The 14509-nt window shown below is 41.0% G+C and overlaps 9 protein-coding genes across 9 annotated transcripts; 4 read left to right on the top strand and 5 right to left on the bottom strand.

The window, feature by feature from the left end:
* Positions 1-2169: 2169 nt before the first annotated feature.
* Positions 2170-2703, bottom strand: FA14DRAFT_157205 (uncharacterized protein; the record flags this gene model as incomplete). The annotated part of the gene is made up of 1 exon (XM_025497883.1): positions 2170-2703. One exon carries the CDS (start codon positions 2701-2703, stop codon positions 2170-2172), a length of 534 nt encoding a protein of 177 aa, XP_025352790.1.
* A 699-nt stretch (positions 2704-3402) lies between these two features.
* Positions 3403-3756, bottom strand: FA14DRAFT_181177 (uncharacterized protein; the record flags this gene model as incomplete). Its single annotated transcript, XM_025501069.1, has 1 exon — positions 3403-3756. One exon carries the CDS (start codon positions 3754-3756, stop codon positions 3403-3405), a length of 354 nt encoding a protein of 117 aa, XP_025352791.1.
* Positions 3757-4888: 1132 nt separating this feature from the next.
* On the bottom strand, positions 4889-5272 carry FA14DRAFT_157206 (uncharacterized protein; the record flags this gene model as incomplete). Its single annotated transcript, XM_025497884.1, has 1 exon — positions 4889-5272. One exon carries the CDS (start codon positions 5270-5272, stop codon positions 4889-4891), a length of 384 nt encoding a protein of 127 aa, XP_025352792.1.
* A 326-nt stretch (positions 5273-5598) lies between these two features.
* On the top strand, positions 5599-6178 carry FA14DRAFT_74650 (uncharacterized protein). Its single transcript, XM_025502814.1, has one exon. It carries the CDS (start codon positions 5631-5633, stop codon positions 5982-5984), a length of 354 nt encoding a protein of 117 aa, XP_025352793.1. The 5' UTR covers positions 5599-5630; the 3' UTR covers positions 5985-6178.
* Positions 6179-6372: 194 nt separating this feature from the next.
* On the top strand, positions 6373-6888 carry FA14DRAFT_181179 (uncharacterized protein; the record flags this gene model as incomplete). The annotated part of the gene is made up of 1 exon (XM_025501070.1): positions 6373-6888. One exon carries the CDS (start codon positions 6373-6375, stop codon positions 6886-6888), a length of 516 nt encoding a protein of 171 aa, XP_025352794.1.
* A 1504-nt stretch (positions 6889-8392) lies between these two features.
* FA14DRAFT_168668 (kinase-like protein) lies at positions 8393-10232 on the top strand (the record flags this gene model as incomplete). Its single annotated transcript, XM_025500152.1, has 2 exons — positions 8393-9930; positions 9967-10232. Exons 1-2 carry the CDS (start codon positions 8733-8735, stop codon positions 10230-10232), a joined length of 1464 nt encoding a protein of 487 aa, XP_025352795.1. The 5' UTR covers positions 8393-8732.
* Positions 9953-11256, bottom strand: FA14DRAFT_161905 (uncharacterized protein). Its single transcript, XM_025499335.1, has 2 exons — positions 10903-11256; positions 9953-10839 (listed from the first exon to the last, which is right to left on the bottom strand). The coding sequence occupies exons 1-2, from the start codon at positions 11197-11199 to the stop codon at positions 10432-10434; spliced, it is 705 nt and encodes a 234-aa protein (XP_025352796.1). The 5' UTR covers positions 11200-11256; the 3' UTR covers positions 9953-10431.
* A 209-nt stretch (positions 11257-11465) lies between these two features.
* Positions 11466-12198, top strand: FA14DRAFT_161906 (uncharacterized protein). The gene is made up of 2 exons (XM_025499336.1): positions 11466-11670; positions 11764-12198. The coding sequence occupies exons 1-2, from the start codon at positions 11475-11477 to the stop codon at positions 11862-11864; spliced, it is 297 nt and encodes a 98-aa protein (XP_025352797.1). The 5' UTR covers positions 11466-11474; the 3' UTR covers positions 11865-12198.
* Positions 12199-12321: 123 nt separating this feature from the next.
* On the bottom strand, positions 12322-14053 carry FA14DRAFT_168670 (uncharacterized protein; the record flags this gene model as incomplete). Its single annotated transcript, XM_025500153.1, has 2 exons — positions 12322-13793; positions 13849-14053. 2 exons carry the CDS (start codon positions 14051-14053, stop codon positions 12322-12324), a joined length of 1677 nt encoding a protein of 558 aa, XP_025352798.1.
* Between the last annotated feature and the right edge of the window lie 456 nt (positions 14054-14509).

Genomic DNA, 14509 nt, shown 5'->3' on the forward strand with positions numbered 1-14509 from the left:
TTTTGGTAAACACTGCCTTTGTGCCGGATTGATTGTTATGCAGGATAACGCAAATGTGCGCTAGTGATCTAATCCCCATTCCACAATTGCCAATGCGGCTGACATTTGAACGCGTTCAACTGCAGTGTAAAAAGCAAAGCAAAAATAAAAAGCCAGAAGCTTACTTGCATTGTCCCGAAAATAATGCGTAAGGCGAATTACTGACTTGAAGCACTTTACCTCTGTTAAATCACACTTTCCCAGGCTCTAGCGGCAATTACATCAATTCATCCGTTTTAATCATTTCATCCTCCGCCTCGTTGATCAAAAGGGTGCCTGTCAAGGTGATCGTACCTGATCTTATCATATAATATTAATCTCATCAAAGTATATGGCCGATCTGAACAATCAAACAAGGCATAATTCTGCCGAATCTTTACACTGCTTTTCGAGTATGTCTTCTTTGTCTATTTTTAATCCTGACATTGTTGCAAATAATGCGGGAAGGAGAAAGTGATGTGCCTCTCTGTAATTCCATGCAAGATTCAGTAACGGGCGCGTTTGATTGTATGTCGATTTGCCTGAGCGGTGTGCAGTAAAATGCATCAGATACTCGGCGCGGCGCTGTGCAGGGTAGGGCAAAGTAGCCTTTTCTTTTTTTGATTAAACTTTAACTTTTTATTTTTCTATGCATCGGAGCCAGGAGGTTGAATCAAGTAGCCCCTACTTTTTTATGCTTAGGATGCTTTTATCGTTGCCATTTTTGGCATACGGAATTGATCTTCCATAAAATCGGCAACTATCACACACAAAGATGATTGTTCTCACTCTTGCCGGACGAGATTATTGTTATAGGAGGTCATCACTTCTGGCTGATTGTAGTTGCCATAAAGACACAGCCTAGAAAGTCATCGTCGTCATCATAACGGCTCTTCGGCCATGGAATAACGGCTTGCACGGCCCTTGAATGAATTGACCTCTTGCTTGGCATTGGATGTTAATTGATTGTGAAAGCTTTGAAATCCAACTTAGGGTTAGGATATAATCCTATATATCCTAACCCTAAGTTGGCTGGCCAGGTGAACAACAGGGAGCAAAAAGCCTCCGACGTGGCTTTTCTGGCTGGTTGGCTGGTTATTTAGTGTTATTTTTTAATTAACGCTAAATTGATCATTAGCGTTCATGAACCTGAGTGATGGAAGCCTTTTTTTGTAAGGAACATGGCTTATAGGAATCTTACCCGGCATCTCTGCGTGCGCATGCGGCTAGACAAGTCACACTAGCCGCATGCGTGTAAATGCAATTGGCAAGAATAACGGCAGCTCCCTGCATACGTCATGAGGTGAACAAATTATATAAGCAAAACAACCATTCAATGTTTAAGGCTTCCTGTTGACTTCTTTTCAATTCCAGTATAATGTTCGGCAAATTGACGATGGGCTTCTTTGATGTAATAATTCTCTTTCTTCCTGTAAAACTGACGTCAATTTTGATAAAGACCCGAAAGGCTGTATCGTTTTGATGGCGTACGCAGAGGCGTGCGCATGATCAAAAATCAGCAAAAGTAACAAACGTATTCAAAAGAGAACAGCTCGTTGTGACATGTACTGTTTGCATATCGTGAAAATCATCACTTCCACCCAGAATATAGCGTATATGGCATTGGCTATTCGGACTTTTCATGATCGCTAGAACAGATTTGTATGATGGTCATGGTGAAAATTTCATATGTTCGTGGAGAAAGTGATCTATAATGAAAGTATACAAATTGTATTTTTCAGCTCTTCCGACCCTATTCTCTTTATTAAATTATCCGTTTAGCAAGTCTTCAGTATGTCTTCTACTCGCGCTATCCCGTTTCTTTGTTTTATCTTTGATCAAAAAGGTCTTAGAGTATATATTTTGACGGGATAAGGAAAATATATGATGAAGATTCTATAGAGTCGAAGCTGGTAGATGAAAAAAAATATAGATGTAAAGAGGGGAAAAGAGGAAGTGCAATTAAATAAAGAAAAAAGACGGAAAACAAAACAGGAAAAGAAAGAAAGAGCTTGAAGAGCCGCCCGATCAAGAGAGCAAAGAGAGCTGGCTTAACTTGTTTTTAATCGTAGAAGATAGAATATAGAAGCAGTCTACATCAATCAGATATACTTTGTTTATATACCATCAGTTGTGTCTCTTAGATCGACTTTATTTCCCGGGATCTAAACTTGTAACTTTCTTTACGTGGTCTTTCTTGGCTCTGACTCTATCAAACCTTCTTTTCCACTCCCTATGCTGCTTCGGCGTTTGCTTAATCATAGTAGATTGATGTTTTTTAAGGTATGGATTATATCTGTATTCTTCGATATAATGTTCCTTTTCTGGCTTGGTTGATGGTCGACGAAATTTCTTTGGTTTCGTTGATAGCCGACGAGATTCACTGGCTTTCATTGTGTCACCATTCTTATCACCTTCGGCTACCGGCAAAGTCGGCGAAGTACGTTCAATTGAAGAATGATCATGCTGCGTGTCGCTTGCTCTATAGACTTTCGGTACTTTAGCTGAGGGTGAAGCACCTAAGATAGGTTCGGATAAGCGACTAAGCGAAGGAGAAGCCTCAGATAGACTTTCTGATGGCTGATAGGATAGAGATACCTTTCCTCTATAAGTTTTGACTTGCAAGCTCAAGTTGACAAAGGCAGTGAAGAAGATCACAATTGAGGAGTAAGCGAGGATACTCATGGCTGGAAATTTCCTGGCGGGTTGAAATCACTTGTATGTTGGGGGGAGGAAAAATCTTGTTAGATGAACTGTTTATATACCATGTATTCGAAATCGGAATTTTGTTCAGGCAGTTCATGTATACTTAATAACTTACATCTTCATAGCCATTTCTCCCCGAAAAATGCAAATCCTAACGCATAGCACTGCATTTACACAAGCTGCATACATGATTGTAAAGATCAAGAGATATAATTACGCTCAATTTGAGGTACGTAGGAGGTGGTAACAGCATAGTATCGGGACGTAAATTTGCGTTTCCAGCTTCGTGTTTCGCTAAATGACACCAATTCTGTCAGCTTCTATGACTAAAATATACATTGTGTCTCTGCATATCACTATTGGATTGCCCCATGACCTTTGCCATTCATCAATTCTGTTCATGATCATCAATAGGGGTGAATGTCATAAGAATTTAGAAGGATAGGGTGGATACATGACATATAATCAATATAGTCGAGAATGGTGAGTAGTACCGAAGTGGACAAAATAAGTTGAAGAAAGAGGACGTGAGAAAGAAGACAAAAAAGAAACGGAAGAAAAGAAAGGCTTGAAAAGGCGCCTGATCAACATAGCGAAGAATGCTGGCTTTACCTTTTCTTGATTGTAGTAGATACAGAACTAGTCTGCATCAATCAAATTGGCTTTGTATTTCCATAATCAGTGTCGGCGTCTAGAATAACTGGGTTCACGACTTGTATAATAACTGGGATCACGATTTGTAACTCTTCCTATGTGGTCTTGCCTGGCTTTTTTTCTTTTTGCGACTTCGTTTGCTCCTGAACCAGAATTCAAGTCTGCCTTCTTTTTATCATGAGAGCTCTCTTGTGTATGTATATGCATTGAGGCCTTTGGATTGGAAGTCATACCACCACTCACTTGTTCATTAACATTGATTCCTTTACCATGACTTTTAGGAGGAGTTTTGGGAGAACTTGGAGGTGAGGATGCCGCTAAGTGATTCACGCCTGTTTCCACCCCAGCTTGCAAGGTCAAGCTGAACAAAGAAGACATTAGAGAAGCAATGAAAAAGTAGGAAAGGTTCTTCATCTAGAAACAAACCAAAATGAGTGTTAATGAGGAGAGAGAAAATCTTTGTAACGAAAATTTCCTCGTTTTATACCTTTAGGTTACCTTCTTTACAGCTGTAATCTTTCTCCCTTTGAAACTATCATATAGAGTCGAATTTTACAGCCTAGACACAGGCAGGTTTGAAGGAGCTTGAACATAATTAAAGGGGCGTCCTGTTCTAACAAAGTGTTGCTATGTGCGGTGTTGTACTTTCACCCGTCAGCGTATCGTAAAAGCTGTGAAACGAGGTTTGGCAAGTTCTTGAAGAGTGATGAATTCAAGTCAAAATATCTTCAGCATATACGGCCCGGAAAGCACACCTGGGCTTTTATCAGCTCGAGTCGTTTTTTCTTATGTATTTGTAACCGCAATCCGGTGTCAACACAATGGTCTAGCCCTGAAGCTCACTGGGAAAGGAAATTCAACCACTCCCCTTCGATATGCTTATCAGTTATAGCAAATAGAATGATGGTCTCTGGTTTCTATTATTAGCTTACTTAGAATAAGTGTATCGTTATACTAAAAGTACACACTCTTTTTCCCTCTTTACATTACACGTTTCTTTTGATTCTTGAATCTTGCTCTAAAGAAGGCAATGCCAGATGCTGTGCTGTAAATCGAACCGATTGGTGTACTATTATAGCGTTGAAATGAAACGTTCAGTACGTTGCATATTGCAAATGGACGAGTCAGTGCGAGTCAAAGATATCCTCTGATGTACAAATGTTCCGGAAGTCACTTTTCAGGACAAGTTTTAAACCCTCGCATCCTCAAACTAACCCTACACCGGATCATGTGGCCCCGATACTTTGCTGAGAAAAGTTAAAAAGAATTTATGTTCCCCTACTCTAATCCCACAAGTCGATTCAAGCAAAGGGTGACTCCAATATACACATAATTATGATTGTGCTTTATTAAGATTGAATGTATCTCGTAAAATTTACTGAGTAACACATGAAACATGTCAAATGAGGAAAACATTCAAAGGCATAAAAGAAAGAAGGGCCAATTATCAAGAAACAGAAACATCTATAGAGCAGCTATTTAGGCATACACCGCTATTTTGATGGCTAATTCAATTACCCGGTCGTGCATAGGGACTTAGACCATGTTGTTTCTCCAGACGGATCTTGCCTAGACGCTTTAGTTTACGAACAGGAGCCTTTCCCGATGATTTTAAACGGGTGGCTTGTTGATAGAAATGATCAACTTCATTCTTGTTACCACTCTCTTTAGGTATTAATTGCTTGTGCTTCGGAGAAATAGACATCGAGGAAAACTTCTCCAGCATTGTATTTGTTGAATGTGTAGCTGAAGAAGATTGCAAATTCTCAGCAGAATGCGTGTCTTTTGGTAAGGTTGGCAGCGTTTCTACCTTCCCGTCAGTGGCAATTTGAATACTGCTGCCAATATTTGAAGCAATAAAGACGAGGATAAATGATAAAGCTGGAACGAACATCTTAGAGCTTACAGAGTATATGTTCTATGTTAAAGCGTGTATGAAGTTTAAGTTACTTTTTCGTATCAGTTAAGTGATATATATGTCTACATTAGTGGACGTTGCATACGGCAGGACTTGACAAAATTTACGTTCCGGGGCATGTTTAAGTCGCATTTGGTGCTGATACACATAAGTGCATGTTGAAGAGCTTGAAGTTTGTATACGAATTGGCGAACCTCACGGTACTATCGTTAGTTGCGAGTGAAGCAGCGGTGCCTTAGCGTGTGGCTGACCTGATAAAAAGCAGTACATACACAAAAGAATGAGAACTTACAAACTACCATCATCCTTTTAGGTTTTGTAGACGCCGGCTAAGATGGTTTTACTCCACAAGACTTTCTTGTCATTATTTTCAGTCTATTTTCTCAATTTGTTCTTGACAGATGGAGCTCCAGTCAGTTATGAGAACAGCCCAGGCGTAGGTGATTTGCCACCAAAGGCTCATACAAGGAAGGTTCAACCTGACAGCAAAAGAATCGGTGCAATGGTAGGTAATACAGTTGCCGAACCAGAGAAGCCAACCCACACGTCCAGGATCAAGGGAAGTGGCATCGGTGGTAAAAAAGTGACACTCAATAGCCGCCCTTTCATTCCAACACATTCTTCAAACAAGCGAAATCAGCAAATCATTGACCGAATTCAATCAAGTTTTAAAGCAAGATTATTTTAAAGCCTCAAGATGAGCCAAAACTTCAATTCTGGAGACTTCATGCTTATCAATTTTCTGAAAATATAGACCAACCTTCGCTCCCAATCTTGCAAGTTCGTGTACTCTCACCAATTGTCTTTCTCCGTGGCTGAAATTTACCCCCATCAATCTCTTTATACTGCATTTCGGCGTACATTACAGCATGGCTGAAAATCGATGAGAGGGACAAATCGATACCAAAAATTAAAGTCCGAACAATAACAATTGAATAGCTTCGGGTCTCATACATCGGGGGCGATTTTTTAACAGGAATGAAATGCAATAGCACCAGACCCGTTGACGAAAGGTTTAAAAGCAAAAGAATTGATGTGTACACTCTCCTTTTTTTTCAGCAAGCTGATTTATCGAAATGCCTTCTCAAATTCTCCTGTTCATTACGATTTTGATTTGTTGTCTTACGGTTACTCACTCTGCTCCTATCAATGGCAAAAGGCCTCCACCACTTCAGGCTTCAAAAGGTCATCCAGTTCCTCCCAAAACAATTGGAGATGCTTTGAAGAATAGAGAGATTCACGATGGCCGGAAAGTAGGCTTATACCATGAGGATTCTCGTGTAGATTTAAATACAGGAAAGGTAACAACCACTAGGCGTCCTATGACTCATGCCGAGATGGAAGGTCATCTCAGCGTTCCATTCCATGAAGCTTATCTGGGAAGTACATATGAGCCGCACCCAAGCAATTTTAAAGCTAAATCGTCTAACAACGCTGGCGGTGATGTAGAAGTACGCCGATTTGATCCTAAAAAAAGAAAGTTCACTGCTTCAGCACCTCTGACAAAGAAAGAGACTGATAATCTTCACGCAAGTTTGTCAAGTCAGGTTAAGGCTATTAAGCGTCAGTCCAAAGAGAAGTCGCAACAATGATCCTCAAGTCCAAAATAGACCTACAGGCCAGATTATGAGGAACTAGTCCACCTTTCTAAATTTATACTCAACGAGTGGCAAATTGCCGAGTCAGTCTTTCTTCTTCATTTATAAGCACAATTTAATGTTTACATTTCTCAATACTGGGCGTTGGCACGCTTAACTATCTTCAGCTTGCATTGGTTCCTCTTCTGGCAATTCTATAATCAATTTTCCTATTGTTTTAAATTCACTTCTTCTCCTCTCTACGGTGAATAAGGCTTTTCGATGTTATCTTTCTTCTTTTCATGATTGAGCTGCCTTGATCGTTCTCGTTGTATAGAATTATGCCATACAGTACAGCTTGGCTATGAGATAGACAGCTTTATCTTTTTACCCTCAGCTGTGTATTTTGCCACGATGTCTTCTCAAATTCTCCTGTTAATTGCGATGTTGTCTTATTGTCATACAACCACTCACTCTGCTCCTGTGAATGGAGAAAGACCTCCACCGCTTTAAGGTTCAAAAGGTTATCCGGTTCCTTACAGAACAGATGAAGATGCTCTGAAAAGTAGTGAACATCACGAAATCCTAGGAAAAGCAGCACGCCAAGAAGTTCTAAACAAACCTTTTAAGACGGGAAAGGTACTGTCCAGAATTCCTGATGAGATGACCAAGGATTTTCCACCCTCAGTTCGTGAGACTCTTTCGGAGAGTATGTTCAGACAACAGCTAAAGGAACGCATGGCTGGACGAATGCCATCAATTAATCATCGAATAGGATCATCGTCTAAAAAGGCCAAGACGGGATAGTGCAATGGAATGACAAGTGCCCGAATATTCTTCAACCTCAAGGTAAAGCTGGTGTAGAACAGTGCAGAACATAAGGTGAATGGCTTGATTCAACTTATCCAACTTTAATCAAGGATTACCAAAATCGTTCTTCTTTTCCATTCATACCTGATAATACTGGTATTGAATGTTCATGTCTTTCGCTGTTGTTCCGCTTTCATTCGCCCCCCACCCCATTTTATTCCTCTGATATTCTCGCTTGTAGGATGAACGTCACTCGGGAATGAGCACCCCTCATACATACGAACGGAGTCGCAACAAGGCTCAATGATGTATTCAGATGTATGCTTGTAATCACAATCCACTGACCGGCACCCCGCAATTGATCCGCAGTGTTCTAAAGAATGTAGTCCATCTCTCCGCGGAAGACTGGTATGAGTTCAGTTGGCTTAAGCATTCTTGGCTATACTTGTATGATGATGAGATATACTTTATTGAGCATTGAATTTGTTAGTATAGTAATGAAAGTAAGGACGGGATTTGAATTCTGGGGGAAGGGTATGATGTATGTTGGTCACGCTAAAAAAGCTCAACGAATGTTAAGAACACAAGCAAGTATCATCTTCTGCCTGCTGGTGCGGCGTGCCTTGAATAAAGACAATTGACTAAAGAGACGCGTTATTTGCCCGCATTTTAACCATACACACATCCCTCTCCTTCCCCAAATGCGAGACGGAATAAGGCTGCTGCTAAAAGTGAATGAGTGTATTCCTATCACACAACCTATTCAACACTCCATCACAAACACAAACACACAATCAACAACTTTATCAAGACAAAAAGTACACAATACGATCATCATTACACACTGTTCGACTACTCCATGAACACAAGCCAACGGTAATTATTGCTAAAACGCTATCCCGCACGCGGAACATCATTGCCCCGAACAATCAGAAAGATAAAGGGAACCTTCGTATACATTCATTGCTTATCAACGACCGCTTCTTAGAGCAAAGAAAGTCGCATACAATCCTTCTCATCCTATACCACACTTTGATGTGTTCCTAAAGATGGGCGCTCTATGTTGCAAGGCAGAAGCGATTGATTTTGATGGTCCTGTGGACTTGTATCATTTCTATTTGCTTAGAGCGGTCGGAAAAGGTGCATTTGGAAAAGTAAGAGTGGTTCAACATAAACAAACAAAAAGCTTATACGCTTTAAAATATATCAATAAAGCAAAATGTGTCAAAATGCGAGCGGTTTCAAACATCATTCAAGAAAGAAGATTATTGGAAGAGATTGAATCACCTTTCATTTGCAATCTGCGGTATGCCTTCCAAGATGATGAAAACTTATTTATGGTGTTGGATTTGATGCTTGGTGGAGATTTACGATTTCATCTGGATAGGAATGGAAATATGAAAGAAGAAGTCGTTCGGTTCTACGTGGCGGAATTGGCACTTGGACTGGATTATCTGCACAGACTGCAAATCGTTCATCGGGATTTGAAGCCAGACAACGTTTTACTGGACGAAAAAGGACATGTACATCTAACGGATTTCAATATCGCCGTTCACTTCTCACATAGACGTCCACTAACAAGCGTAGCAGGAAGTATGGCATACATGGCACCCGAAGTGTTGGCAAAGAGGGGATATTTGAGCAGCGTTGATTGGTGGTCTCTAGGGGTGATGGCGTACGAATTGCTATTTGGACGGAGACCGTATCGTGGCAAAACAAATTCAGCACTCACACATTCAATCTTGAACGATCGTTGTAGCTTTCCGGAAAACGTTGAAACGATTGTATCTTCCGAGACTGTAAGTTGTATTCGTGGATTGTTGGAGCGGGATACGAAGAAACGACTTGGATGCAGGAACGGGATTGAAGATTTCAAGAATCATCCATGGTTTGCAGGAATCGATTGGCGGGCTCTAGAAGCTAAAGAAGCCATTCCACCTTTTGAGCCGGATAACAAGAAAGCGAACTTTGACGCTACACATGAGCTGGAAGAATTACTACTGGAAGATAATCCGCTCAAAGCGAAAAAGCGAGATGAAAAGAGGGATATGAACGCACTTTCACCTGATTACAGACAAATGGAAGAGCACTTTTTACCATTCGATCACATGAAACAAACGAGAAAATCATACTTTAAGCATAGCCGAAGAGATCGAGCAGGAGGCGGCGAAGCAGATTCGGCGTCACAAGCATCCAGCGTCGCTTTCACATTGGCCGATCAACCGTTGGCGGAGATGGGTACAGGAGGTGCTTCACGAACGGGTGGTGGAAATATACATACAGGAGGAGCAAATAGTGCAACTTCTTCTTTAGCTGGAGCTAGTGGTATCATGATCCCGCCGAATGCATACGTGGGACAAACAGCTTACCCGTCAAGCATTGATCGAATGCAAATGGGACCTTCTGATTCGCAAGAATATGCAAGAGCATACAAAGCCAGACATACGTCCGGAAGCGGAGGGCCGATCATCGTTCAGCAAGTTGTTCCTCATCATATGGCAACGGGCAATAATGTTGAATTGCAAGTCTTGAATGGACAGGCTCATTGAAGGGTCTTCCAATTATTTAATAAAAATAATCATATTTGCATGCTTTTGTATCTGCGTGCAATTTCCAATCATTCGTGTCAGTTTTCATCATCATCTATCATACCAAACATACTTCACTCAATCGATACCACTATTTCTCAATTGATCTTGTTACCATTGATTGCCAGAGTAGAAATACAATTATGCCAAAAAGTTGCCTTTAGATGATGAATGCGATTAACGCCAAGACCATCAATAAGATGATTAAAAGCCAAACACACCATCCGCCCATTCTATCATCTGACCTTCGTACCAATTCATCCATTTTCCCAAGTGCTCGATTGAGTTTTGACTGCGAGTGGTCCACTTCACTGTCCAAAGCACCAATCATTTCTACTTGTTCACCAATCTCTTGTCCCAACGTACCAGCTTGACGACGAAGGGAAGTGATGGCGCTTCCGATCATATCCAACGTATTATCTTGTTTGTGCATCAATTGTTGTTGTTGTTCCATCTCAAACGCAAGCGTAGCATCTTCGTCATCTTCATCGTCTTCGCCTAGGTCCTGTCTGTTTCCGTACGTCTTTCTATGACCTGATGATGCTGATTGAAAGTTCTTTGACAGTTTCTAAAGAGGCAGCATAAGATTAGCAACAACGAAACCAACACTTGTATTCGAGCATATACTTACCTGTATTTGATTTTCGCATTCTCGTACAAACGCTTTTCGCCGCGAAAGTTCGTTTGAATCCACTCCGAACCGTTCAGGTCCTCTTGCTTCGATCATTTGAACACTTTCACGTACATCTCCTATATCATTCTCTAAAGCTTCTAGAGAATCTTGTAATCTTTGATAAATCTTCTGTTCTTCCGATCCTCCTGTTCCACCTGATCTTTTTATCCTATCATAATCCGATCCAAGCTTTTGTGCGGCTGATAATGATGATTTTAAATCAGCCGCAAAGCTATGATAAGGATCGGTTGCCATCTTTGTGATGGTGATTGTGACCAGAAGGAGGAACAATTGTTTGTTTGTTGTATGCACAGCAAGCAGTGTTGTTATAATTAAATTAACCTTTTATCCACCTATGCCTGTGTGTCTTAGCGTCTTCTTTCAATCCGGCGTGCCTGTCAATTTGCCTAGGCATTTCTCCACTTTTTCTCCCTTTTGTCTGCGTGTGTGTGCGCTTAAATTCCTCTTTCGTAAGCGATTACATGCGACATACAAAACCACCATCTCCCATTGTTTAAAATTCAACAATCATGTCAGGAGCTTCTTCAAATTTAACGGCAAAAATGAATACGCCAGCACATAAATCTGTTACAGAATTCGTTCAAGCTCAAACGCCAGGTACGAAATTCTCTTTTGACGGACCGAGAGGATCACAACGGTCAAGATTGTGTAGACATCCGGATGATCCTTCCAAACAAACTGATTGTGTAGATATTGCCATGGAAGGTGGGTATTCTCAACGGGAAGCGCGGATCTTCTTTTGATCGCACACAGGTAAGCTGACATTCATTTTGCCCCTTTTCATTCACCCGCCCACAGCACGAAGCCTTTTTGAAACAATGCAAAAGCTCAACTTTTTCTGTCAATTGCCACAAGATCCATCAAAGACGCACATCACATGTGAACGTATTCCGCAATAAGAGCTTGTATGCATTGCCACCCCTGTTATGCAACCGTAATGCTCTATGGATGATGGACCGAAGTTTCCGAGTAATCCTTCCCCAGTATTGATGCAAATTTTGCACAAATGTATGGAGACAACGGCCAACAATTGCAACAAAGTGTACTATAATATCAAATAAAGATACAATCGAATTGTGTCAAATGTCTGAATCTTAACCATGATGTTTGTGAGAGACTTTCAATATGGGCACGAAAGTACGATTATTGCGCAAGATTACGTCATTATTCTTTCCATCGTTTGTTTGGAATACAACTCTTTGTCTAAGTATACAAAGAGATGAAAAAGTATAACTATTGAGGGTTACTCAACGGTAAGATTAGATTATTTGTGCGATCCAGGAAAAAAGGAAAAGATAAGGGAAGAGAAAAGGTAGAGTGCGAGAGAGTAGTGACTAGAAAAGAAGATGTAACAAATTATTGACCGAACAAGTAGATGAAACTACCACGTTTGCGTGATTGCCAAGGTAGTAATTCATATTTGAGACCTTCCAATTGCATAAAGAATCCACGTTGAATGAAAGGTGCACAGAAGAGTGGGATCACGGCCAAGAAGAAAGCATGCAATAACAAAACGGCAACCAATGTTGGAATCTTTGCGTTTAGTTCAGGGAACGATCTTCTGAACCAAGTAGAAACAACTGTTGCAACACCATTCAAAACGAAGAATAAGAAATTTTCTCCTGATGCATAGTGCAATGTCATCGCAGTGATCCATTCATGGAAAATACCAGACATGGCAAAAGTGGCGATTGCGGCAGCTGCTTTGGGCAAAAAGGGTGAACGTGGTTTTGAGCTTCCTGATGCGTTTCCGTTTGGCCTTCCGTTTGTCTTTTCTTCAGTACCGTTTCCTTTTGCCAAAGGAGAAGAGGTCATCGTCAAGCCTTGTTGACGTGCACGTCTGCCAGCACGCTTTTGATCTTCTTCATCTTCTGTTCGTCCACCTTCTGCTTCCGTTTCACTCAAATGATCCAAATGACGTCTTTGAGCAGCTGCAACTTGTCCGTTTACCAATTTGTTGGCAGAGTCTAATTTCTGTGCCTTCTTTTTGGCTTTGAGTGAAGATTTTGAATTACGACCACCGCCAAAAACGACACGATGCAAAACAGTTGCGATTGCACGGTTCCAATGAGACCAGAACAAGCGAATATTAACAGTTCCCAATGGGTTTTCAAACATGTCTGCCATTTCGACATTGCAAGCCATTCCGATAAGTTTCAAAAGACCATCTCCGAACAGGGCCAAAGCCATCAAGATGCAGAAACCAAGAGCATCACAGTAGCAGTGGTATGCAAATTGGCTCATGTTGCGTGTAAGCTCAAATGGTGGAATGACGTATAAGGTCAACAGCAACAAAACACCTTCCAAAAAGACTTTTGGTAAACCTTTTGCGTTTTCCCAAATTGCATTGCGCTTGTAACCTTCTTCTTCTGCACGTTCGGCGATTTCCTCCTCTTCTTTGGGGAATGCCCACAAATGACAAAAGAATCTAGGTGGAGACCAATTCTTTACTTCTTCTTCTGTACGAATGTTAAAGATATCCCAAACCAACAAGCAAGATCTGAAACCTAAAGCTGGTTTCCAGAAATCCAATAACATGATACCGCTTTGACCTGTAACGATTGGCCAAGCGAGTAAAGTTGCAATCATTCCACCGACGCAAGCTTGACGTAAGAAAGGTGTTTTGGCAACAAAGTGATATAAGAAATAACAAACAACAGTGGATGCGATCATGAATGCGAGTAATTCATTTGCAACTCCGGCCAATTGACGAACAGGATAAGCGGGAAGATCATATTCTACAACTTTGAATCCGGCCGAACGAGCAGATTGCAAAATTGGATCTTTTTTGAGTAATTTGAAACCTAAACGACTATAACCTGATTTTACTTTTGGTGAATTTGCAAGCCAAGCATCGATTGCTTTATCGGTTGATCTACGTACATACTCCATCTTGAGAGAGAGGATGAGAAGAAGAATGATGGTGGTAAGGATGGTTGTTCTCAAATCTTGGAAGTGGAGTCAAGTGTATGCATTTCAATCTGTGTTTGAAGTAAAAGTTTGATTTTTCACACAAGTTGCATTTTAAAACACATACATGCATGCTCGCCATTTCCAGTGTCACATCAGTCAACAACCGTCTTCTCATTGTCGGCCTTCGGTCAGAAGTTGTGGAGCAGGATTTTAGCGCAAAACCAGTGTTTCGCGCACATCATAACCCCGCACGAAAAGAGATTTTAAACTTCTTGAAAACGAGATTTGCTTACATACATACCCAAACATTCTCTTTCATAATGTCATACCCGGGTATTCGGCTTCTTTTCTCACTTTTTTTGAAAACTATCTTTAATCTATCCAATTTCTAAAGATATGATCATCTATGCTTACCATTCATTGCCATATAGTCACACGCTCAACATAAATTCCCACTCCTTGTTGCTGCTCTCACGTTCTCTCCGCACCTTCTTCGATTCAATTTGTACCTGATGATGCACATACGCAATCCCTCAAACCTCACACATAATGGAATCGTACGTCATAGGCTTGCGTGCTTTAAAGGAGGGCGGACGCCCGCGCGCGCATTTGAACATGTAAAGGCGTTTCG

The sequence above is a fragment of the Meira miltonrushii genome, assembly GCF_003144205.1.
Source record: "Meira miltonrushii strain MCA 3882 unplaced genomic scaffold FA14scaffold_4, whole genome shotgun sequence".
NCBI classification, from domain to species: Eukaryota; Fungi; Basidiomycota; class Exobasidiomycetes; order Exobasidiales; family Brachybasidiaceae; genus Meira; species Meira miltonrushii.

Bases quoted from the DNA above. Each gene is read 5' to 3' on its own strand.
- FA14DRAFT_161906 (XM_025499336.1), top strand. From the start codon at position 11,475: ATGTCAGGAGCTTCTTCAAATTTAACGGCAAAAATGAATACGCCAGCA. The intron at 11,671-11,763 runs GTGGGTATTCTC...ACCCGCCCACAG, and splicing joins TGTAGATATTGCCATGGAAG to CACGAAGCCTTTTTGAAACA.
- FA14DRAFT_74650 (XM_025502814.1), top strand. From the start codon at position 5,631: ATGGTTTTACTCCACAAGACTTTCTTGTCATTATTTTCAGTCTATTTT.
- FA14DRAFT_161905 (XM_025499335.1), bottom strand. From the start codon at position 11,199: ATGGCAACCGATCCTTATCATAGCTTTGCGGCTGATTTAAAATCATCA. The intron at 10,840-10,902 runs GTAAGTATATGC...CTGCCTCTTTAG, and splicing joins AATGCGAAAATCAAATACAG to AAACTGTCAAAGAACTTTCA.